At 41.6% G+C, this 26,775-nt stretch overlaps 1 protein-coding gene across 4 annotated transcripts in view; it reads left to right on the plus strand.

Annotated features, from left to right (window-relative positions):
* LOC138261506 (ankyrin repeat and fibronectin type-III domain-containing protein 1-like) overlaps positions 1-26,775 on the plus strand; it is a 1,513,685-nt gene that overhangs the window by 1,452,609 nt on the left and 34,301 nt on the right. For all 4 annotated transcript variants that reach the window (XM_069210501.1, XM_069210504.1, XM_069210503.1 and 1 more), the window contains 2 exons: positions 955-1,168; positions 4,232-4,869. In XM_069210501.1, the coding sequence (XP_069066602.1) occupies positions 955-1,168; positions 4,232-4,869 (852 nt within the window). The remainder of the gene's footprint in view (positions 1-954; positions 1,169-4,231; positions 4,870-26,775) is intronic.

The raw sequence follows: 26,775 nt of genomic DNA on the forward strand, positions 1-26,775 counted from the left end.
ATGACACATCTAGCAGACTAAGAAATTATTATAGTCTTTTCTCTATTCTGATGTATTTAGTTTTGCATTTGTATGCCCTGCGTTGGGTTTGTACACCTGATTACAAATAGCTGCTAGTGCTGACATTATAATATTGATGAAGCAAGTGGGAGCTCAATCAGTCAGTACTCGGTTCTGTGTTCAACTCCTAGGGTCAATTTAACATCAAAAAAATTCATGAGGCATCTCAGCTCAAAATGTAGAAGCTTTACCTCCTGTGTGGGCTGAGGTCCCCAATCCTAGGGCAATAGTCTCATGGTCAGCTGGTAGAGTAGCTGTTGTGTACCTTCACCCTGACTAAGCTTCAGAGAGCCTTCTGCAGGTCAAAAAGGTTACATCCCCTCCATGTCCATCTGGCATCCTCAGAGGGAAGATCTTCTGATGATGGGCATCAGTAAATGCAATGCCCTCCCATTCAATTGGTGAGCTTGAGTTCCTGGTTCTTGAAAAACTGGCCCTATAAACTTAGGCTTATACTTTGACCAGACGAAGACAGCCAAAACTGGCTTAGCTTGGATGGCTGCTTATTTCTCTGGTCAAATTTTTATTTGAAACTGAACAACATGAAAACTGTAGCTGTGCCTGCACCTAGTTGCTGAAAACACTCATAATGTTTGTATTTCCATTCTTATTCTGTCCTAATATTTTATCATTGGTGTATGGCAAAAATATGGACATTACTTGTGTTTTATGCAGTCAGTGTCTAGAATCATATTGTTACTTACAGCAATAGCCTTTGTAATGAATTGCCTTACAACGGTGCTGTTGTGAGTGCCTGATGTTACTCCTAAGGTACAAGTCATGTTATATTTTGTACAATGCACAATCACTATCCATTTTGTTCTTAAAGCTGGTGTTAGTTCTGGTGCAAAACATAATGGTATTATGTTATTTTCATTTTCTTGGCTCCAACAGCAAATGGAAGAGATGTGGCGGGAAATACGCTGGATGATGGATGCTCTGCAGCATGCCAGGTACAAGCAACCAGCATGTGGAGTTCCTCTCACCTGGTTCATCGATGAATCCACTGAGGTATCACTTAAGGACAAAAAACAGTCCACTTCCTCTCACTTGGACTACCTTCCTTCGCCCACTCCATCACCAGAAACGAGTCGAAAATTAAATTCTGGTAAGAGCTGGGAGGAATAGGACTTCTGTTTACCACTTCTCTATGGAGTCATTATCTGTCCAAATATAAAAATCCACGGCAATGGAATAAATATAGAGCCTTGGTTGTTTATTTCTGTCTCAGCATAAATTCATACCACTTAATGAGAAATACTACCGTACTTGAATTTGTTTTCTCATTATTGAAAGTACACTTGTGCATTTTTCTTACTGTCTTTACTGCACAAAACTGTCGAGAGGGATTCATTTGTCGCCAGACATCCGCAGATTGTGCCCAATAACAAATATCAAGCTATTTTAGTGTTGATTATGAAAACCATTCATTGTATTAGTTGACAAGCTCCACAAAGCCACTCTTTTCAATGCATATTCCATGTATAGATAACAAATAAAACAATAATGTGCAGGGGGTGCAGTGCTCTTTGTGGTGGTGCATATTTACATTGTGCCATAAAATCACAGAACCGTCAGCTGGTGTATATTTGGTACAACAAGGGAAATCCAATTAGTTCAAACAGTAATTCCTGTATGAGTTTAATCACATTACAGCCAATGAAGAGCGTCAACATTTCCACCCAGTCAGCGGTGTATGGGTCTCATCAGGACTAAACCATCTGACTTATACACTTTGGGCCAGACTTACTAAAAGATTGGATCCTGGTTGCACAGCCCTGAAGGACAGTGCTAATAGAAATATGCAAAGCCACCGAGGAGCAATTTGCGTCGCCTTGTTCGGCTTTGTAAAGAAATGTAATGCGATGCAGTGGCTTATGCTGCATCGCAGGGCATTTCGGTCTGGGAGGCGTTCCATGGGTGGAGCATGCGCGCTGCTGTACATTCACCCATGGTTTTCATGCGATCTCCAATTTACAGAAGTTTGTAAACCTGGGATTGCGTGAAATCACTACCCCTCCCAGAGGATGACGTAACAATGACAAAATATTTTTTTCTCCTCATTGTTTCATCTTTCTATGTGTGCTGCGTTCTGCTTTGAGGGATTATTTCTGTGCAGGAATGTATCCCTTCTTGCCCAAAAACAATTCTCCATTTAAAGCACAGTTGTGAAGCAGGTTGGTGGGCTTTAGAACTTATTTCCCTACCTGGACACCATTGGTGATTGACCCTCATACCTGTCACATTTAAGACCCCGGGCCCGGCTGGAATAAGGAAAAGTTGCAGGAGATAGGAATGTGACAGGTGCGGGTCTACCCTGCACTGAAGATCATGTTCCCAGTATACGATTTTCATATTAGGACTTTTTTAGGGGTGCGGAGCGAGGGTTTAAAAAAAAGATTGATGAATGGGCTGACAGGCTATCTCGCAGAGGCACATTGATGCTCCTTGCCTGACACTTGCTCCTTGACTGACCAATACATCTTTACCAAATAAGCGGATCCCTGAAATCTTTGCTAGAGAGTGTATAACACAGATGGCTTAGTCCTGATGAGACTGCTACTCAGACCACTCTGTTGATACGTCCGCGTTCATCGTTTGTTGTAATGTGATTAAACCAGCACAGCAGTTCCTGTTTGCACTATCTGGTTTTCCTTTTGTTGTATCGAATATACACCAGCTGTTGCTTCTGTGCTTTTATGGCAAGATGCAAATATGCACCCCAAAATGAGCAATGCGCCGCCTGCACTTTGTTGATTTATTTGTTGTCAAATACATGGAATATGCATTGAAAAGTGTAGCCTTGCGGAGTTTGTCAGTCAACACTTTGAATGGTTTTCATAATCAGCATAAAATAACACAATATTTGTTTATTCGGGCACAATCTATGGATGTCAATCTACAAATGAACCCCACTGGACAGCTGTGCGCAGTATAGTTAAGTAACCCTAGTCCTGTTTCGGTGGAAAGTGTGCAGTCCATGTTCATGCATACTTGTCTTTCGCACTGACATCATTTTTGACTTCATTCAACACACTTGCTGACCCATACATAACTAATTACCATCTTGGTCTCTTCCATTTTTTTCTTATTTTTTTCTGATGATTTGCTGTCATTCCCTGCTCAGCCTCACAGAATCTCCTATTCTCAGGTACAAGTCTTAAATACGTGTTTGTAGGAAAGTGGTTCCTGCCATTGTTCGCCGTTTTCCAGTTCATAATCTCACATTTCTTATTCTAATCCATCTGTGTTATTCTTTTCCATTTCCTTTTGTTCTCTTCTGCACCTCTGTATCTTTACACATACAGAATCCACGGAAAAAATATAGGGACAAATTCTGATACAGTAAGAACTGTGCTAGGTCTGCGACTATGAAAACAGAACGGGTACAAAATGTCTTCTCAGGTGGTCAGTACTCCCTCTTGAAATGGGTATGAGTCCTTTTGCTTCAGTAGATCATGGGAGATACTTAGAATTATGGGGTGTGGTCCGCTGTCCACCGGTGATGGCAGAGTGCAGAGGCTTCTATGCTTTCAGAGGAACTATCCAAGTGCTGGCTGACTGGCCACCATGTTTCAGGCTGAGCAAACTCTTGCATTTCAAAAACAAAATCCCAAAGTGGGCGATTTGTATCTGACAAATAATGACCCTAGGAGTTTTCTCCCATTGTAAGGGGGCGATTTATGGGTGTTCTGAACTGGAAAAAAACATCAGAAAGTACTCCCTAAATAGTTACTTAGCCTGACAGCCTCATGTCCGCTAGGGTGCTGGTCTAAGGTTTCTACCAACAGTGACTGCAGTTGTTTTGCCAGTAAAATTCTTTAGTAAACAAGAACCTCTAAAATTAGGAAGTAATTACAGCATAACAATAAGTAAATTTGATAGAGGATTCTTGGCTGTTGGAAATACTTATATGACATTGTACCTGTAATGAGATTCAGGTTTACTAATGAACTGTTGCAATTTTAGTGTTCATCAATTAAACTGAGTAAACAGTTAGATAGTCTATAATTTAATTTATAAGTAAATTCAGAGAAATAAAATTAAAATCTTTATTAGTGGAATGTTTACTGTTAACTTATTGAGTGCCTCCGACATCCATTTGTGACGTTTTGAATTCTTTTCAACCTGTTAACCACTGTGCTAATGAATTACTTGCTCTTTTTTACAGATTCACATGGCATATCGGATGAAGAGGGCTCATCTGAAGTTTTCTTGGCTACTGACAGTGACTATGATTCCAGTCGAGCTCAAAGTCCAAAGGAGTTGGACCTAGTATACTCATCAGGGCCAGAGTGTGGGAGGCGAAACCTACGAAGCTTGCGAGACAGCACCCCAGATGTCTTGCAGACCCATGACCCCAGGGCACCTCAAGATCACCAGCGCCAGTCAGAGCTCTATGACAGTGACTTTGTGCTTCCCAGTCGTCAGATTGAGCTGCTTCGAATCACAGAGAAGCGGCAAGCATATTGCGTTCGCACCAGTAGCCTGGATTTTCCAAAGGCGTCTTTTCTGGCTTCTCGTAAGTCCTGCCCAGGCTCTGTCGACAGTTCCCCAACAGAGACCCGAATAGCAAGCCACTGCTCTTCGATTGGACTCAGGACAAGTTCTTCATTTAGCCCAGATCATTCCCCACCAGATGAAGGTTCTATGCCAGTCTTTCGAACACACTCTGTCGAGTGGACTCATGTCTTTCAGGAGCCAGTAGACTCAACTGGACATATAAACAGGGGAAAGAAGAATGCTTCTGTTACTTTACGGGTTTTTCCTCAGTATGAAACCGGACTCTCTAAAGAGACAAGTGTCAAGGTACTGTAAAGCTATCTCCAAAAGGTATGGCGAGGCTCTGAAATTAACCAACAAAGTGTACATTCTATAAGCACACTACCATTTCCTGCTTGGAGACCCAGGTTCAGACCTAGGCAGTAAAGTACGCATGTTGTTTTCCCACCACCTACACTACATATGTCCAATCAGGAACAGCATTAGGTAACCCATCTTATAACTGTGATATAATTCTAAAAGCGTCATAAGAATTCAGGGTTAGGACACTGCAAAGACAGATTTTTCATGCTCATTTCGCTTGAATTGGAACTCCTAATAACACCGCATATGTCTACACAAAGTTAATTCGCAAATGCTATCACGTGGAGAGCACTCATACGACCATAAAACACCAGCACGCAACTCTACCTTCTCAAAGCGTGAAACAAATTAATATAGGATACTGTGTGCCTCTGGTCTCCTCTAACAGTTCATTTTTGCTAAATCTTCTCTGCTGATGGCGTCTTGACATGCCACGTCGCTGATGCATATGGTGTGGACAGCCATAACACAGTGATGTCTCCTGGTCTCTCTCTTTCTTCTTACTGGCTCTGCCTGTCAATGTTTGTTCCTTTGAGCCTTTCACAACATCTGAAGCATCAAAGCTGATTTTCCTCACCTCTTCGCAAGCCTCTTTCCCAGATTCAAGAGTCTGAACGAAATGATACAGCTGTCAGCAGGTACAATTATGAGACAAAATATATTATGTTTGTTTACGTGTAATTTCCCTCGATATGATATAACATAACAACCATAACCAAATGCTTTTGATTTCAACTCTGTTTAATGACGTTTGTTAATACGCATTAGAAAGAGGAGCAAGCAAAACAATAACGGGCTGAGGATCTTACCAAATGTGTACACACAAATAAAGGCAAGTGCTTGATCAAGATGTCCCCTGAAAAATAGGGTTCAATGTATGCACCTGCTAATTAGTGGTTGCAAATGGTTTTCAAATTGGCGGGTGCACCTGATTTTAAGTTTGGCACCTAGGAATGGAGACAAGAACACTTAGGGCCAGATTTACAAGTCCCTATCGCCACCGGAGCGTCACTTTTTGCGACACTCCAGTGGCGCTAAACACTTCTACATATTTACAAAGAGGTGTAATGCCACTTTTTGTGGCTGTGCACCTCCTTGTAAATATGGCCTCTCCGACACAGTTTTCTGTGTCAGAGGGGTATGCAATTGGTGTTGCAATGGGTATTCCATCACATCACCCATTGCTTTTGACGCTTTATGAGAAATCGTAAATCTGTGGCAGCGCCAAAAAATAACGCCACCCCAAAACGAGGAGGATTGCTTTCTGCAGCACACATAGAAGAAGCAAAATGCCATGGATTATTGGTTATGTGCAGGAAGGTGTCCCTTTCTGCACATAAACAATCATTCAAAAATGATGCTTTGGTACTTCTATGTGTGCTGTATCTTGCCGCACACATGGAAGTGCCAAATCGCCATTGTAGATTGTTTATGTGCAGAAAAGGACACCTTCCTGCACATAAACGATCACTCCTCTCAATACCCACATCCTTGCACTATGGTGCAAGGATGCCTGCATTGCTGCAGGAAGCTTAATTTAGTGCCTGCGCAGGGGGAAATGTAGGGCAGTGCAGTCTTCTTGCAAAAACAAGGGCTGCGCCGTATTCTTGTAAATACGGCAACACCCTGCGTTTCAAAATTGGCGCAGCGTGGCACTGCTGATTTTGGCGCAGGACCACGCTGCACCAATCTCATGTAAATCTGGCCCTTAAATCTGTTATTCCTCATTCCCTGACATAACATGTGCACTGTTTGCTCCTTCAGTTCTTGTAACAGATCACTTGCTGCAAATTGTGTGAGCAAACACATAACAATTGGTACATTGATATCTTGGTTTGGGTGCAAATAGGAGTTTGCGGCCACCTTGGGATTCCCACTACCTTCAATAAGTAACCATTTGTTAAGCTTAAAGGGGACATCCGGTGAATGATGTCGTAATAGACTCCAGAACCCTATCAGCCGCCATCAAACAAAGCAACATTCAACAATGATTTTTGTTGGGAGACTGCCATTGGATGCAGGACGGGGGATTCCCACTTTCAGGATATAACAGATAGTAATTATTTGCAAACCTACAGGGCAGGGGGCTTTATCTGAGAGCACAGCAGCATCCAGTATTGTTATACTACAAAGTGGAATGTGATGTTTTTGCTATATTCACATAGCTTAAACGAAGAAAAATCAACAGTTGGTGACAATAACGTTCCCTGCTAATCAATCTGCACATATTGTTTAATTGAACTCTATTTCATGGAGAACCTGTGCCAATTTTCACTGTTATTCCATTCTACCAGATTTTAGAATTCCACCCAATTCCATTCCCCACTTTCAGTATTCGTATGCTTTTGTGTGCCTACGTGGCCATTAATTCCTATCAGACAAACATTTGTCCATAGTCTATCTATCACCTTGATGGCTTCGGGGTCTATATTTGGGTACTCTGTACAAAGTAAATATTTTTATCAAAGTCTTTGACCCATATTTATGGGGAATTGGTGTAGCGCAGCGCTGCTCTACGCCAATGTGAAAGGGCAGGAATGCACAGTATTACTGAAATACGGTGCACTCCTATCCTTTTCCCCTGCACTGGCTCACAATTGGCTTCCTAGTGCCAATGCGAGCACCCTTGCACCAAGCATTGAATGCAGGATTGTTTTTATGCAGGAAGTAACACCTTCCTGCACAAAAACATTCCTGAGAGGTGTTTTCCTCTTTCTACATGTGCTACAAGAGGAAACAACGAGGAGAAATGTAAATATTTTCATTTTGGTATGTATTAAATCCAAATTGTGATTTAGTAACCTAATTTGGAAATGGGAAGGGACCCCCTTCCCCTTTGAGAATGTTTAAAAAATATTTTTTAAGAGCAGGCAGTGGTCCTTGGAAACTTTTCATTTTTTATTTTTAAAATCATCCAGTTTTCCCTTAAGGAATATCTGCAGCATATAAAGAAATATTGCTTTATTTAAAAGCAATCACAGGCATGATGGTCTGGTGACTCCAGTAGGCCACCATCCCTGTGATGGCAGCGAATCTTAGTGGGTCATAAATTGTGACCTGCGTCATTAATATTCATAAGGTAGATTTATTTGTGACCCGCCTTGAATCGCTATTTAGAGAATATGAGCTAAATAATCCCTTTTCTACATTAGTAATAGTGATTACCAAATAGTGTTTCACAAATAACCGCTATTTGGTAATCTCTTCATGTCCAAATTAAGACCATGGAATATGAGATATTTACCACACCCGGTAAACAACTCATCATGTGTATTGGTATAAATAGCCTCTGGTAAATACCTAAAACCTATTCCATCCAACATAAAAGCAGGGTCTATGCGATGGATGGACCAACTACAAGTCCTTTCCAGAATACAGAGCTATCAACTGGCCAATCACTGGGGTTACTCTAGCTGTGGGTGAGGCTGCTTTCTCATCAGTGCTCCACTAGCCACATTCTTACAGCCTTATTTAATAATTAATGTTCTCAAAGAGACTAAGTAAGAACATTTCTTTAATGGCTAACGTCAGAAATAAATGAATTTTGAAATCCAAGAGGGATTCTTCAATCTTTATAAAAATAAATGATAAATAAAGACTTATTTATATATATGACTGCTAGAAATTCGTTTTTAGGTCTTGTCTACACAGCGCATGAGCTGTGCAGCAAGACCTGCGGTTCACAATTCAGTGGGCTTACAACCTGCCCACAACACACCATTAGTTGTTTTTGTTGTCACTCTTATTTGCAATTTTTCTATTGCTTAGTTCCTGTACGCTTCCCTCATTTTTTGTGTTAGCTCCTCCCTGGAGTAAGGACCAAGCACATTTGTTCTTCCTCAACTTTGTTCTTTCTCTTATTTTTGCAACGCATTACTTTCTACTTTTAATACAGGCATACAGCTTCTTATTTACGTTTCATCCTATCTTTCAAACGATCTGCCATCTTTACTGACGCTTTAGTTACTTACATCCACAACTGTACTACTCTACACCACTCTGCTCTACACTACTTCTCTCAACACCACTCTACTCTACTGTATGCCACTCCATGCCACTCGACTCTATGCCACTCTTCTACATGCCACTCTATTCTACTCCATTTCACTCCAATCTCTGCCACAGCTCCACTCCACTCCACACAATGCCACTTTATGGCACTCTGCACCACTCTACTCTGTGCCACTCTGCCCTACTCTGTGCCATTCTGCCCTACTATATGCCAGTCTACTCCACCCCACTCTATGCCACTCTACTCTAAGCCACACCACTCTATACCATTTTACTCTACACCACTCTGCTCTGAATCCACCTCACCACCCTACGCTATGCCACTTTACTATATGCCACTACTCTCTTTCTAAGCCACTTCTTGCCACTCTACCCCCTCTCCATTCTACTCCACTCAATTTCACTGTACTCTACACCACTCTACTCTAGTCTACAGCACTTCAAACAATGCCTCTCTACACCACTCCACTCTACGCCACTCCACTCCACTCACCTCAACGACACTCCACTACGCTGTTCCAGTTTACACTGTTCAACTCTTTGCCACTTGAACCTATGCCACTCCATCCTACACCACTCCACTCTCCTCCCCTCTACACCACTCTTTACACCATGCCACTAACTTTTAGCAGTGTTGAACATCAGCCATGCTGCTGTCCATCATGGCTAAAAGACATTGGCAAAGTCAACAGCTGTCACATAGGCGAGACTTACTGACTTTGCCAATGCTCGTTAATTGGTGATATTAACGTCTTCAACCCCTTTGGGACCTACCTAACCTGTGTGTTTTTAGTTCCTATTGAATGTAGATTGTTATGAGCTGAAACATTACTTTCATCAAGGATTATAGCTAATACAATTCCCAAAGCAGTTAAATAAGGTTCAGCTGAGTGGGTAGCAGAATGGAAAAAAATTACTTGCATTTCATACACATTGTCTTTCACAAAATACATTTCGCAAAACGTGAGCAAATGCTTTGGTGAACACTATTATTTTCAGTTTGTACCATAAATCCTTCTTTATGGCTGCCAAATGACACATATCTCCTGTCTAAAAGCCACTTCTAAGCTTTTGAAGAAAAGCCGTACTTGAAGGATAGGTTTGGCTGCCGAACAGGATTAAAGCGCAATGAAAAAGCCGAGTTTGCCAATGAGAGTTATGGGCTGTCATGTTTCAGGCCTTGTCCACGTGTCTTATATTCTGCTAGAGATCGAAACGTAAGCCTTCCAGCACCTTCCTTCAGATTTACATTGTAAAGCACACATATTTTAGAAAACCCTTGTCAGACACCCTATGTAAACTTGGCACGTAAGCAGTCAACAGACAGGGCTCTCTCTACTGAGCTTACCAAGTTTGCATTTTACTTCACGTTATTTTTTTTACATTTTTGGAGGCAGCGGGCAGACATTTTGCAATCAAGGTGACTTTCCTAACAAACAAATGGCTGAGGTTGGGTGCTGAGGAGCCCCAGGAGCTTACTCTGAACAAAAGGTCAGATTTTGTAGTTAAAAGGCAACTCGCAGCCTAGATGTTCAGTTATTACCTCCACATTTTTCAGAAAAAGCAATGGAGATTGCAGTTTAAATAGTTTGAAAGCAAAGTGCTTAATTTCTGACATTTCTTCCTACTCTAACGTTGTTCCCGTTGCACAATCTGCACCAAAAATATCCAATATCAGTTGTATATGTATGTTTATGATTTTGGCAAAGTTTTAGGATGTGAATCCTAAGTGATTAAAAACTTTATTTCAATTGAAAATTATACTGAAACAGGACAAGAGTGTTTAACCTTCAACCAGCAATAAATATTAACCAAATTATAGTCACTGATAGTGAGTTTGTGGTTACAGTGCAGACTCACCTTCACTTGAAAAGACATTTTTAGTTTGCTAAATCTGTTGGAAATGTACCACTCTCAAAACATAACAGCACGGTAGGTTTGGTGAACACCCGGTCAGACAATAAAAGTTTAGGGGTGTCTCCAAAATTATTTTTTGCCTTAGTACTTCCCATTGAAAACCTTGACCTCAAATAGAGTAAACACTGCTCAATAGCGCTGCACCAAATTTGCCGTGAAAATAGGAGGTCGCTCAGAAGACGTGGCTTTTGCGGGTTGATGTAAATCTGTTCAGTAATTTTTTTTGCGATTTGCAGTTGAAAAAATGCGTCGGACGGGCATTAGAAAGTTAAAGTTTAGAAAGATGTTGGCCAATAAACTTGCAAACACGAAACTTGTCAGCTCTGCTAATCATACTTGATTTTTTCAAATACATTTTTATGAAGAGTTTGAATAGTGTTTCTTTCCACTATATTGTGATGGGTTAATTCACCCAAAGTTGTAACCAATCCTAAACAACAGAACGTGGTACAGGGGTGGAAAAACTATTTGAGAAACAACATCTTGAGTAGAGTAAACTCGTGAATTCCCAAAAAGTGAGAGCACATATCTGGCATTTAAGGCTGATGTGTAAAGAATTTCAGGAGCCTTACGAACAGACATAAAAAAAAATGAATATAGAGTTAAATGTAGGTAATTGGGTTACTTGTTGAGGGAGGTAACAATCTCTGTCATGGTGAAACAAGGAGAAACACCAAATTAACTTGTTCTTAATCATCTTGCAGCTTGGCACATAAGCAGCCAGGTTTAACTTTGAGGCAATGTGTAAAGTATTTATGCAGCACTTCAAACAGTAAGAAAGTGAAAACACAATACAAAAAAATCCCACACCAATTTTGAAAAGTAGAGTAAAAAACAGAGTAGAGTCAAATGTAATAAATGATTTGAAACCAAAAACAACAAAAACCCAAACAGGAGAATTGGAGATATACAATTACAAAGTTTTAAGTAGAAATAGTTCCTAGAAGCACAATGCGCCAACTTCTGGTTATTGTATTACGCCGGACTGGAACAAATTTACAAGTTCAAGCCGACCACTATGGATAGCGCGGGCCAGCTACAGGGACCAAGTTAGGCCAGACTAAAGCCTGGTTGCAGAGTGATGCGAAGTCCCACGTCGAGGGTGCATAGCCCAACAGAGGCATTGCGGGGTCCTTGAGTGGAGATTTGCCTCACAGCAGAAGTTCTGACGGAGCTGCGGAAGTGATGCAAGGACCAGATGTTGAGATGCACCATGCAGCAGCGGTTCCGAAGAACTGTGATGGAGATGCAAAGTCCGTGCAGGGAGAACTGTTGCGCAGGAGCAGATCTGAAGAGCTATGTTGACGATGCAATGTTCTGTGTGACGATGCGTCATGTAGCAGTAGTTCCAAGGGGCAGCAGGCTGCAATGTGAAGTCCTGCACTGGGGATGCATCTCACAGTGGTTCCGATGCAGAGTCTTGTGAGGCAATGCACTATGCTACATTGGATCTGCTGGGGCCACAGATGGGGTGGCAGAGCACTTTCAGGACCACTTCCAAGGGTCCAGAACTTGGGTGGCACCACTTGGGGGTGCAGCACTCACAGCTGGCAAAGCCCAGGTGCTGGTTTCAAGGGTGTTGGACCCTATTCTGTCGCTGAGGATCTGATCTGGAGCCCAGTCAACTGATCCTTGGGGTCACTCTGGTGGCCCCGGATTCAAGATGCAAGTTGAGCCCTTCACTCAGACAGCAGGGCAACAGAGTTGCAGCCCTTCTTGCAGAGCAGCACAGCAGTTGTTTCACTCCTTCCACAGGTCCAGAGGTGTACTGAACCGGTGGGTCTGAGGGTCCATTATTTATACCTGGCACCAACTTCAAAGAAGTAAAAGATTCTTGGGGTTTCCATCCCCAGAGGTGATTGGAATTTCTTGCCTCATCGCCTCAGCCCCAGATTGTCTGGGGTCACAATAGACTAGTTTCAATCTCTTTGTGAGTGTGCTCAGGCAGAGCCTATGTGATGTACAAGTGTGGTAGGTGACAGCTTCTCCACTTCATCAAGTCAGAAATGACCCATTATGCCAACACTTATGATTCTTTTCTCACTGTCTGGGAGCAATACATAAAGACCACCTGTCAGCTACACATAGTCATGCAACCCACTATACAGGCAGCAGAAACCAAAGGGATGGGACAAGAAAATGGCAACCTTCTAAAAGTGTAATTTTCAGAATTGTGACTTAAAATCTGACTTACCATTGAAGAGAGCTTTAATTTACAATTCTTCAGACATATAACTCAATCCTGCACCTGTTTGAAAAGTTATCACTTTAATAGTTTCCCAATTTGATCCTGTAGGCCTTGCAGTAGTGAAGAACAAATTTAAGAGTCTTTCACAACCAGGACATGTAAAGGTTTAAGTACATGTCCAACATTTTAAATGCACTGCACCCAGCCCTATGTCTATTTATTACCTAACCTAGGGGTGACACGTATTAAATTGGAAGGTTTTGGTCGAATGGCAATTTAAACTGCACACACAGGCTGCAATTAAAGTACTGAGACTTGTTTAAAAGGCTACTTAAGAGGTGGTACAATAAGTGCTAATATCCTTTAATGTACAAGCCCTGGGTACATGTAGTACCACTTTACTAGAGTCTTGCAAATAAATGACAATGCCAATTGGGTATCAATGGAAAGTGCGCAACATTCCAAAGACAGCAAAAATGAATTCAGCAAAAACAGGTGGCTGGAATGCAAAAAGTTGGGGTAAACTCTTGCTAGGATGTCAGGTCCAACAGCACCTCTCTAAGCAAGTTTGAAAGATACAAAACTTTGAAGCATTCATGATAAGAGGCATGGGACTATCATCAATTTAAAATAAAAAAAATAGTTTCATAGAAAACAAGTTTGTAAATGTATAAAAATGTGTAAACTCAAAAGCACAGGTCTAGAAAAATTGTTAATTTCCAAAATAAATCAATAAATAAATTGGGAATAAGTCGCCAGGCTTGTGGTTGGATGACAGCCTGAAGGGATGCCTGGGTATCTCACCACAGTGTCTCCCCATAGGCCAGGCCCTGCGCCCAACTGCGGGCTCAAAACCTCTCTATGTGCACTGCTGGGGCACAATGAATGTTAGTATAAGTGTCCAGTGAGTGCTGGACACAGCTGGGTGGGTGAAGGACATAGCTGCAGGTCACTAGGATGGATAATAAGGTGGGCACGGCCATGCCCATGTGTGACATGGGTTGGACAAACCGATGATTCTGTGCAGGTCCTGTCCACAGTCCACTGCTAGGATGCACAGATGGATGGCTGTAGCTGCCGCATCCAACCCCCCGTTGTGCACAGCCAAAGGCTATGCAAAGCAGGAACTGGACACCTAGGTGTTCGCCATGCATCCAACAGCTAATGAAAAAATCTCTGAACTTCACTGACAGGGCACATTAAAAAATGATGTTTTGGGTAGTACAAACACTTTTTTCCATCGATATACACCACTCAATACCTGTACCCCCAAAAACCATATCTCATCCTCAAAATGGACTGCTCATAATCTCACAAAATATGACATAAAAATGATTTTGATGCCATCACTCTGGACATACTATCAATGACATCGCTATGGATATAGCATTATTTTACTTTAGATATGAGTCGTTATTTAACGATTTTTGTTATAAAGTCCTGTGTGTAAAGATAGTGAGGCAATGAGCAGTCCACTGGGCTGATAAGTTATGGTTTTCATGGTAGGCTGCGAGTTATGGTTCATATAGCAAACCATAACGTGCAAATTTCCAGAGTATTTATGTTTTGCTTTGAAGCCGTGATCTCAGGTTAACTGTATTTGTTTCAGTGAAAGGTTACAATGTTTGTAGTGCCTGAACCATATCCTTCTTTTAACCGTGTTTTTTTGGAGAAAATATATTAACATTCCATAGATACAGGAGACGTGTTTCTGTAGTTATACTACTTACCATTTAATATGTCTGTTCTTCTTTGCTAATGACGTTCCACACATCACCACAAAATTTGGCCCACGGTGCATACTGCGAAGTTTCACTGTGTCAAGTGTCGTGCCGATCCATCCAGTTGGAACTACTTAAAAGGGGAGTTCTCTAAAGAAGACGTTTCCATTTTAAACTCCAAAGGAATGTTTGCCCTCCACACCACAAAAACCACAGAATGGAATTACCCCATACTTGGCAGGCAGCTACAAATGTAATAGATGCTTGTTTTGTCATTTGGTGTAAATGCTTTCCGTAGTTTTTAAAGATGTTTGTATTACAGTGTTTTGAGAACTTCAATGGTTTTGTCCACTGCATATATGGATGGTTTATCCTCGTTTACTACACAGATCTGGATAAATAGGGGCAGATTTAAGAGTCTCTTGCGCCATAATATCGCCACATTAGCGCCATATTTTTTGTGCTAATGTGGGGATACTATGGCCAGAACACTGCACCAGATTTACAAAGTGGCGCAATGCATTCATTGCGCCACTTTGTAACTCCTTGCGCCACATTATGCTTGTGACAGGCATAATGTATAAAAAGGTGTGTTCACTCATTAGGGGAGCCCAAAAAAAGAACGGTGCACAGAAATCTAAAAGATTTCTTTGCATCATTTTTTTCAGCATTTTAACGCCTGCTCAGAGCAGGTGTTAAAAGGGGGCTCAGCATTATTTATAATGGGCCCTTATGAACTGTTCGGGGTTAGCACCAACATTTTGGCTCTAACCCTGAATCGTACATCAATAGCATAAACAATTCTGACGCTATTGCCCCCTACCCTGCGCCATGCTGCGCCGTATTTTAAATGCGGCACACACGTGGTCGGATACTGGGGCTCAAGGAAAGTGCCACATTTCTTAAATCTGCCCCACAGAATATTAGAGGTTATTAAATTAGAAAAAGAAATTGATCCAATTGGTGAAGGGAATATTTCATCCTTTGTCCAATGCGGGATTTGGGTATCTTTGAAGGACTTCACATTCTGGCATTCCGATTTGCTGGTTATAACTGAAATCTTTTCTTGCAGATGCCTTTAAGCAGTAGGAGTGGTGCTTGGGCACAGCTCTTTCCCTCCTGTTAAAGACTGGTTAAAAGATATAGAATAATTCCAAAAACGACTGGAGAAAAACTGCTCCCTGATGCCAGTTAAGGCTCGACCGAGGGACATTTGGGCCCCATTCAGAGGTTGCGATATAAGGGGACCTCCGAACTATGAAGGGGTGAAGGACTTGATGCAATCACTGGAAAGTGTTGACTGTAATGACCCATTTGATTGGTGTTGTACGACGGGTAAACTGGATAACCTTAGATGCTTATCCACAGAGAAAGCCATGTCCAGACTTCCCTGTGGAATTATAACGAAACATGTCTGTCCCACGAAGATAACATCCTGCAATCGATCATGTTTGGATTTTAAGCCATTAGTAATTGCATCTGGGGAAGGTACATGTTGTTTGTTTGTTATGACAAAGTAACTTCATAATTAATAAAAAATACAACAACTAAAAAGCAATGCAAATGATACATGAGTCAACATGGATCCTATCTTGCAGTAAAATAAACGAGGGGGCTGTAAGATTGCAGAGACAGCATACAATGCCCCTAGGGTGCTAGTGGGCTGAGGAGTATTTCCTTACCATATACTGCCCGACAAAAAAAATCTCAAAGCTATTGATGTGGAATATGCTGGTGGGGTGCCTGGATTTGAAAACGCCACACAGTGATTCCATCATCATCAAGCTTTATTTGGCTCAAAAAGCCACAAAAGGGAACATAAGGGAACATAAATAGATAAAACAATTCCATTATATACAATATCAATAACTACAGACCATTCCCATTCCATAGAGCATCCACATGTACTTAGTATCCACAAATACCCTGTGTGATTGTGAACAGGACACTGTGGCAACTGCCAGTCTTTCCGATCCTTTTTTACTGTCATTATATTGATACCACGAAAACAGGAGAAATCCCTTCCTCTGATCCTGGAACAGTGGAAGGGGCTTGGGACTGAAACATTCCTCCATGGTTCTGCTTAACTATGCCACAAATAGCATAGTTTGTCAGGTTTAATGGTCTTTGGGAAATTCAAACTGTCTTGGTTTTCATCAACGTTGATAAAATATATAGTAACTTTTTTATCTTACTTTTGAAATAAGAATGCCCTCTGTGGAGCATAATTAATACAAACAATATCATTTTTAGGATGGAGCCTGCGAGGGCATGTGCTAGTGCATGCGCCTTGCGTGCAAGATTCTGTTGTTTACAGTAAAGGGTTTGAAGCCCGCCTGTTGCTTACCATTTGTTGGCTTGCGTGGCACTGTTCTTTACATCCTCATAATAAATCAATTCGGGCCAAACATAATTTCCGTTCCTCTATGTGGAACAGGAACCAAACACTGATTGATTCAATGTAATCAGTGCCCGTCCGCTGCTCCTGACGTGATTGAGGCACTATGTTGTACTTTTTAACTTCTAGGGCGATGCAAACAGAAGGCTTGTGACTGGGAAAAAAATGCCCAGAGGACAAACAAAACTGCAAAGTTTTATTTTTTATAGCTAACTTTCTTTTATTTTGCCAAGGAGTCTTTTTATCACTTTGTACTCATGTTTTTTCTTTTGTTTTTGCTTGTGGGCGATGTTCTCAAAAGATGACTACTATTTGGTTCTAAATATTGCAAAGAGATATTGTTCCTTTATTGTATGTAATATATGAAATTATGCTTTAATACATAATTGTGCAGTACACCTCATTCCACCCCCTCCATCCACCCCACACCAATCTACCCTACCTAATCCTAAACTAATTCACTCCATTCCAATCTAAACCACTCACGCCACTCCAGTCCCGTAACCCACCCCAATCTAATCTGTGTACTCCAATCCAAAACAATCTGTACCACTCCAAAAGAATCTGCCACACTCCAATACAAAAGAATCTGCCCCACTCCAATCCAAAACAATATTCCCCACTCTAATCTAAAACAATATGCTTCACTCCCCCATTCCAATCTGCTCCTTTCCAAAGCAATCTGCCCCACTCCAATCCAAAGCAATCTGCCCCACACCAATTTGCCCAACCCAAAACAACCTGCCCCACTGCTATCTGCTGGACTCCAATCCAAAACAAACTGTCCCACTCTAATCCACAACAATCTACCTTACTCCAGTCTGCCCCACTTTAATCTAAAATAATCTGCTGCACTCCAATCCCCCACTCCAATCCATAACAATCTTTGCCACTCGAATCTGCCCCACTCGAATCCAAAACAATCTGCCCTCTCCAATTCGCCTGTCACGACTGGTGCTGAATTCTCAGGAATGGCACCCTCTCTGAATCCCACCTTTCAGCAATTCTTTCTCTGGTTTTACATATATAACACAGAAGAACAGACTAGCCAAATAGGGGAGGGCAATTAGAGAGGGTTCAGCAGGGAGGGTGATCAGAAAAAGAAAGCAGTGATATTAAACGTTTTTGGTGTGCATCAGCATAATCATATGATCAATAGTAATCAGCAACAAGTTCTCCGTATAAAAGCTACCGACGTCTATTGTGCAAGTCTACATTCACGAGGTTGAGAGACTATATGGAGGTACACTACTATGTCAGTACTCAGCTCAACATCAATCATATAGTTTATCTTTTCTATAGGCCTCATTAAAAGATGGAGTCTGAAGCTAATGTTCATAAGGAAACTTTCTCATGCAGTACTGAATATGTTGAAATACCTGAAACCTTAATCAGGTTGTGCCTCTTTTAGTAGTCTGATGAGATTAGACTTGTTCCAAAAGGTTTAAGTCTGCACGTAATAGTTGCTCACAAGGCAGTTTTTTTCACCAAATACAATAATCCCAATTATCAGGACTTTCACGGTCTCGTATAATTAAGTTGAAGTCTCATTCAAAGAATTTAATATGTATGTTTAGCCTCTGACAGAATCTGCTACTAATCTCTCCTTGAGGCTACTGTACATAATCAATAGCTCAACAAAATTGTAAAGAAAAATAAACATGCACCAACACAAAAAACTTCCCGGCGGGAGTAGGGCCCATAATTCCTAAATGATACCAAATGTTCGAGTACTGGTATAAAACGAGGAACAGATAAACAATAAGGTCTCAATGCTGACTGAGTTGCAGTTTAGAAATGTTTTTACCACGACAATGCCTACCAAGAGCACTGCGTGGAGCATTGAAGCCTTGAAGAATAGCAGATGCCCTGCGCACCCCATCTATATCAATTGTAGCAGTGTCGTCCAATCCTCATGAGGTGAATGACATAAAGAGAAACTCTATGGTTTGCACAAGTAATCTCGGCACCCATCTTGGAATGGTCAAAAATAACTCAGCCCCCATAGTATTTCCAGAAATGCCTCCAGTTGCGTTCTCCTACATCATGTTTTTTGCCACATAATTTGAAATCATGACGTAATTGGATCGTAGGAGATATAGGGCCAAATGAGGTTTGGCCATGAGTTGCACAGCTCATGACACCGCCCAACTCCAGTCTGCCCCATTCTAATCCAAAACAATATGCCCCACTCCAGTCTGCCCACTCCAATCAAATCCAATCCACTGCTCACCAATTCAATCCACCCCACTTAAATCCACCCTAATACAGTCTGCCCCACTCCAATCTGTCCTTCGCCAGTCTTCCCCACTTCAATTGAAAACAATCTGTCCCACTCCAATCTGCCCTTCTCCAATCTGCCCCACTCCAATCCAAAAGAATCTGCCCAACTTCAGTTCAAAACAACCTGTCCCCTACAATCCATTTCAATCTGCCTCACTTAATCTAAAAAGTCCTGCCCCACTACAACCTGCCCCACTCCAATCCACAACCATATGCCCCACTCCAATTCACCTCATCCCAATGAAATCCACCTCACACCATCCCAATTCACTCCACTCCAGTCCACCACAATCCACCCCTCCACAATACAGTCCACCCGACACCAATCTAATACAGTCCAGCCCAGCCTGATCTACCCCACTTCAATCCAATGCACCTCACCCCAATCCATTCCACTCCAGTCCAATCCATCCCACCCCACTCCAATCCAATCCACCCACCTCAATCCAATGAAGTCCACTGCCACTGAGTCCTCCTCACTCCAATAGAATCAATGTAGACTGCTCCATCCATCCCACTCCAATAAAATCCATGTTAATCCACCCCCTCTAGAGGTATTCATTCTACTCCAGTCCAATCCATTCCACTCTAAACCACCTTAATCTAACCCACACCATTCCAATCCGCCCCAGTCCAATCCACCCCACACTACTTCAGTCCACCCCACTCCAATCCACCCCACCCTAATTCAGTCCACCCAATCCAATCGACTCCATTTAATCTCATCCACCCCAATCCAATCCACTCCAGTCCAATTCACCCCACACCAATCGAATTCACCACACACCAATCCAAATCACCCCACACCAGTACTATCCACCCCAATCCACCCCTTCCAGTCCACCCAACCCCATTTCAATCCACTCCAATCTACCCCACACTACCCCAATCCAATTCATCCATCCCCATCCCAGTTCAGTCCACCGCACTGCAGTCCATCCGGCCTATCCCTTTCCAATTCACCCACCCCACCCCATGCCAATCCAACCCACTCCTCTCCATTCCATCCACACCCATCCCAGTTCAGTCCACCCCACTCCAATCCAATACATCCACCCCACTTCAATCCACCCTGCTACAATCCACCACACTCCAATCCACCCTGCTCCAATCCACCCAAATCCAACCCACCACACCATAATCCGGTCCATCCCACTGGAGCCCACTACACCCCAATCCAATCCACCCTACTTTACTCCAATCCACCCCACCACAATCCACAACAATCTATTCCAATCCATCCCACTCTATCTCAGTTCAATCCACCCCACCCCATCACAGTTCAGTCCACCCCACCCCACCCCACCCCACCCCAATCCATTCAGCCCACCCCACTCCAATCCAATCCAACCAAACCCATCCCACTCCACCTTTCTCCATTCCAATACACCCCACTCCAATCCAATCCACCCCACTACCTCAATTTACTCCAACCCACTCCATCCTATTCCACCACACTCCACTCTATGACACTTTCTGCCACTGACCCACTAAACTCTACTCCCCTCTACTCAACTCTACAACACACTACTCTCTCTATTCCAATCTACAACATTCCAACAAATCCACTCAATGACACTCTACTCCCCCACTCTACTTTGACATTCCAAGCCGTTAACATTTAGCCATGCTGAACAGCAACCACACTGGTGTACAACATGTCAAAATGCATTGGTAACTGCAAATAGCTCTTGTATAGGCGAGACCTATTGTCTTTGCCAATTCTTGTTTTTCTTGGGGTGTACAGTGCAGTTTTTTGTCCCTCCTAATAAAATAAAATGAAAAGAGAGAAGTTAATTAATTAGCCGCTTGCTTCACACCACTACCAAAGTCCTCTAACACAACCATTACAGCATATATACATAAACATTCAGTGCACTATACATTTTAGCATATTCCAAAATATTTGACATCCTCAAGAATTATCAGCCTTATTAGTATGACACCTTCAGTCAGTGAAATGTGATAGTTCCAAACCTGTGTCAGCTTCTCCAATTTCCCAGGGAAGCCCATCTTGCATATATATCACACTTTCAGCATTCATGCACACAGTCCAGATTTTTACACCAGTGCTCCTTTTGTGGGTCTGCTGGGGTTCCCAATTCTGGGGTTATATTTCAGTGTGGCACCATCAGATCAAGATCTACAGAAAAGTTATTTGTTGCAACCTGAAATCTCCATTTCTCTCCATGTTCCAAGAGGGTAAGTTTCTGTGACAATACTTGTGGGATACTCACACAACCACATGATGTTGCCCATGACATCTCTCCAAAAATTCTGCAGCCCAAGAGGTTGCTATATCTTATAAGAGAATGTGACTCCATCACCACCCTCTGTGAAAGAAATGCCAGTGGAGGAATGCCCTAAAGCATGCATTGATGTTCTAGAGGAATACACCCTAGGCATAATTTTTAGTTTGACCATCCTAAAGCTATTCCTGGTAACAACATCCCTTGGGTATATTAGTTCATTCCACCAGTACTCATCGCTCATGTTTCTTACACCCCATTCCTACCTGGTTTGCAAAGCAGCAAGAAAGTGTGGGACATTATTACTTTGAGATCTACAGGTCATCCACATCGCTTTGAATTTCATATTCACTGTGAATAAGTGGTTGCCTGGGGATGCTTAGACTAGCAGATTGCCCCCTGAGCTAATATATTTACCCAGAGCATGTTGTACTTGAAGACATTTAAAGAGATGAGTTTTCAACATCTTTTGTTCCTGACAGTGGGTATAGGAAAGCACCACATTTGTTCCACACACAGTAAACAATTTGGGCCTCATTATGAGGGTGGCAGTCTTAAGACTGCCAGCCTCGTGGTGGCGGTCAGGACCACCGCTGCTGTGGTGGTCCCACTGCCACATTAAGACCCTGGCGGTCAGACCACCAGGGTTCTGTCATTTCTGCCAGGATTGGTGATCCCGACGGGTTGACGGCAGGTGGAGGACGCAATTCACCAAGGCAGTGCTGAATGCAGCACTGTCCTGTGGATTACGACCTCGTTCTCCACCAGCCTTTTCATGGCGGTTTTGATTTTGAGACGGAGACAATGCTGCCGCCTGTTTCCTACTAGGCTGACGGGCAGAAACCGAGGTTACCCGAGGAGTGGGAAACACCTAATAGGTCAGGCGGGGTGGTCAACACTAATGTGGTGGCCACCTTGTAGTGTTGACCACCTTGTCGGGAGTCTGGCGGATGGGCTTTCCCGTCCGCCAAACTGAAAATGAGGTCCTTTATCTTCAACACTCAAGCCCCTGGACCTTAATCTAGTGTTTTACTTTCGTGCATGCTGCCTACCAGGAAAGTTGGGGGGTTGTGACCTCAACGTCTGGCTTGCCCTAAGGGCAGGAAGCAAATTGCTCCTTTTCCTCATTTGTATGATAATGAAGCAGGAGATCAAGCTTCCTCATTTCTGTCTGACTGACTGAATACAATAATGTTATTGATTTTAGGATGTGTAGTAGGCGTGTTGTTGCAAAACAGAATCTAGATGGCTGCTGTACATGGTATCATCACAGCCTGATGTTTGACATGGTTTTACATTCCAGAATGTAGCCGGCAGAGTATTGATATAACAATTGTACACAAAGAGTGGGCAAGGTATTGTACTGCCGATTGAAACCCAAGAGTAGTAACGGTGTTGTAATGTAGAATGAAGCTCACTAGTTAAGAAAGTGCTGGTGTAAATACCGTAGCCAACTAGCGGGGAAGCTTGCCTTATGAAATAGTTTCCCTTTAGAAATTATGTTGGGTGGCCTCATAGGGGAGCAGACAGTGCTCCCAGATATCTTCACAAATGAGATACAGTTTTAAAAGCAGAATCTGCCCTTTAAGGGACATAGGCTGCTTTAAAATAATATTTAGCATTTCGGAATGCAATCATAGGGCTTCTGTTGTTGCTTGCAGGCCACCGTGCCTGTGTTGCTAGCCAGTCTCAGGGGCTGGCAACTAGAGGCCTGCCTATTTAATATTCATGAGGCATGTCAGTTTGCGACCCACTGAGCATTGGCATTTTGTAATGCAAACTATTAGTGCTTAAGTCGCACTGCAAAATAATAGGCAGGTCATAAGATGTTTGTAGACATTTTGTAACCACTGTTTGCACCTGCCTGAATGTTCATCCATACCATTGTACTGTACAGTAGCATTTATAGTACTTTGGACTGCATGAGTTCATATGGTGTTCAATGTAGGTAGACATAGATGAGATGTGATGATGAGATGAGGTATGTAAGCATATGAAATCTTGACACAAGCATTTACTGAGAGTCTGTTCATGTTCATCTGAGTGAAAAGAAATGTATAAATCAATAATAAAAAATGTCATAGCTAACGTGAGGGAAAGTTTCAATTCTATTAAGTACATGAAGGCAAGGATTATACGTATCTGTCTCTGATTTATTCCGACAGCAGTTATAAAGAAACAACATTAGGCAACCACACTTCCCATAAACATACGGAAAACCTGTAGACCAAATAACAGCCAATCATATAATATGCTTTCTATGACATCATATTGCCAAAAACACTCCTCCTCTTTCTTTTTGTTATCGAAAGGTTATCCAACAATTCTGATCTCACTCCCGTTTTTGCTTCATTCCTTGTAAAAAGAAACCAAGTAATTCACTGAATGAATGTTACTAGCAGATTCCAACCAAAGTTAACTAAGCCATACAAACACCTTACGTTTATCTGTCACAAACTAAAAGTATTAATGTAATATTAACTTCAAAAATATAATTGTAATTGGTTACCTTACTGAAACATACTACTTGTAACCTCCAGGAGGGTCTCTAACGTAGTTTTAAAGCATCAATTCCACTGGAAGGGCTAATCCTTGCATCCATGTCTTTAACATATTTGAAAATTTCCTTCACATTATCTAGGAATTTATTATTTATGTCAGAAACGGAGGATCAGATTATGCATGGTTAAAGCTTTTGACCACCAAGGAGTCCACGTTGTCATCATGCTTAGCATAGAAATGGTTAAATGTGGACTTGTACAACTAATAGACCCCTTTCATGATATCCTCTAAGTGAGCTCATAAAGAATAATAATTTTAAGCCATAGCCCCCCTGGCAGATTTGGCTTCAAAACAGACAGATCAACACCTGGTTCTTACATCACCTAAGACACCTAACAATATTTGGGGACAATGCCAACTTTAAAGTTTTTTGATTGCAAATAAAATGTGTTCTACACTAACAAGTCTGAGTTCCGCAGTCATGTTCTCATAATTCTCAATGCGTTGCACAATGCACAGTTGGTGCGTAGCTTGTGGAGTAAACATCCTACCTTGTCTAAATGTTCTGATGTCCGACACTCTTTTGAAGGATATCAAGAACATGACTGAATTAACTTTCAGTTCCTCCCTAGAAAGGAACAGATTCTGCTGCAATGAAAAGAAGAGGGTAAGGACCCAAAGTATATATCACATGCCCGAATCCTTGGGGACCAGGAAAATAGGGATTCTGAATCCTCTATGCAATCAACAACACATAGGGTACACACCAATGGTGCTTGGATAAAATATTGAAACAACATTTTGTGCTATAGAAATATTGTGCCAAGAATATCAGAACTTCAACTATATCGTGGACAGGAATATCGTAAGAAAAATATTGTTTTTGGTTTTGTTTCTAAAATCGTTGCCAAAAATATCGATGTAGTAAATATTGTTTTTTAGTGTATTTTTGTGTTAATTAGTATGTAATATATTGTTTTTTTAAAACTTTTGTGTATAATTTTGTTATTTTGCTTTTATTTTAAATATGTTTTCTTTATCAAATTGTTTAAATTTGTATTCTAAATTATATTTTTTTTTTTTATTAATTATAAATGTTTTTAGTAGCAGGATATTGGGTTACTAGGGGATAAGAGTGGGGAGATTTAAAAAAAAGTTTTTATTTTTTTACTTTTAAGTGAATAATTTTAATGATATACAGATTATTTGTTTTGCATTTTAAAATGTATTATATTATATTAAATGTTATCTTATTTTGAAATGTAATGTTAAATAAGATGTATTTTAATGTTTTTTTAAATTAAAAATTACATATTTTTAAACATGTATTTTTTTATAATTCTATAACGTAGTATATTAGAATTTATTTTTATGGTAAAATTAAAGTAAATAAATCTTTAATGATGGGGAAGTTGCCGCCATGCTAGCTACCTCCCCGCCGGACCCAATATGACTTTCCCGCTGGGCTGATGGGCAAAAAACCTTGGTTTTTGCACATCAGCCCAGTGGGAAAGTGGTGGCAGCATTGTCACAGGCTTGTAACTGAGCCAGCGGCAATGCCGCTGCTGCAGAGGACACTAGCACCCTCGCAATGCTCACTGTCTGCACAGCAGACAGTGAGCACTGCGAGGGTGCTTGGCAGGGGGACCCCTGCATTGCCCATGCCAAGTGCATGGGCTCCCCTGGGGCCCTCTGCACCTGTTCTCTGCCAGCCTTTTCATGGTGATAGTTCAATGAGAAGGCTAGTTGAGAAGCAGGTCGTAATCATCAGCGCGCACCTGGCTGAATCAGACCTCCGTCACCGTTAGACCATCAGGATCACTAATCCCAGTGGTGAAGGCGGTATCCTGGCACCCTAACCACCACCAAGACCACCAGCCTCGTAATGAGGCTGTGTGTTGTTAAATTTATTAGTATATATTACATTATTGTATATGTTTCATACTATTAATTTATTTATACTTTACAATTTTAAAAAATTGTTTACAACAATGTATACATGTATACCATTTGTTCCATTTATTATTATTTTTTACTATATTTGTCATTGATATCTAGGGGGAAACAGTATTTTTTTAGTTTCATTTGGGTGCCTTTTTTCTGCTAGTTTCTATTTTATTATCTATTGCTGTTATTTTTTGTCTGTTTTCCAGGAACCAAGTCATGATTAGGTGCTATTGTTCGTCAGAGCAGGTAAATCCTATTTTAAGGATTTTTAAGGGTTTTGTTGTGGGGGTGGATTTAGGAGGCTCATTTAAAGCCTGTTTATAGTGTTGTTTAAGACGTTTTGGTGTATTCAAATGTGTTTTTGTTACTAATTTGCAATATTTTGTCGTGTTGCATTTTTTAAAATGATTATATCTTAATAATATGTGAATCAGTTACGTTAAATTATGTGATGCTACTTATATTTTGATGATTAAGGGGCTGAATACAAGTTTGACAGTCGGAAAAACCTGCCCTCCACACTCCAGATGAGGAGACCGCCATGGTGCTGGAGGGCTCCCCACCGGCCACATTATGAGTTTTCCACTGGGTTGACCGGTCAGCCCAGAGGGAAATGTGCGGCCGGCAGCAATG

Source organism: Pleurodeles waltl, chromosome 10, assembly GCF_031143425.1.
Source record: "Pleurodeles waltl isolate 20211129_DDA chromosome 10, aPleWal1.hap1.20221129, whole genome shotgun sequence".
Lineage (NCBI taxonomy): Eukaryota > Metazoa > Chordata > Amphibia > Caudata > Salamandridae > Pleurodeles > Pleurodeles waltl.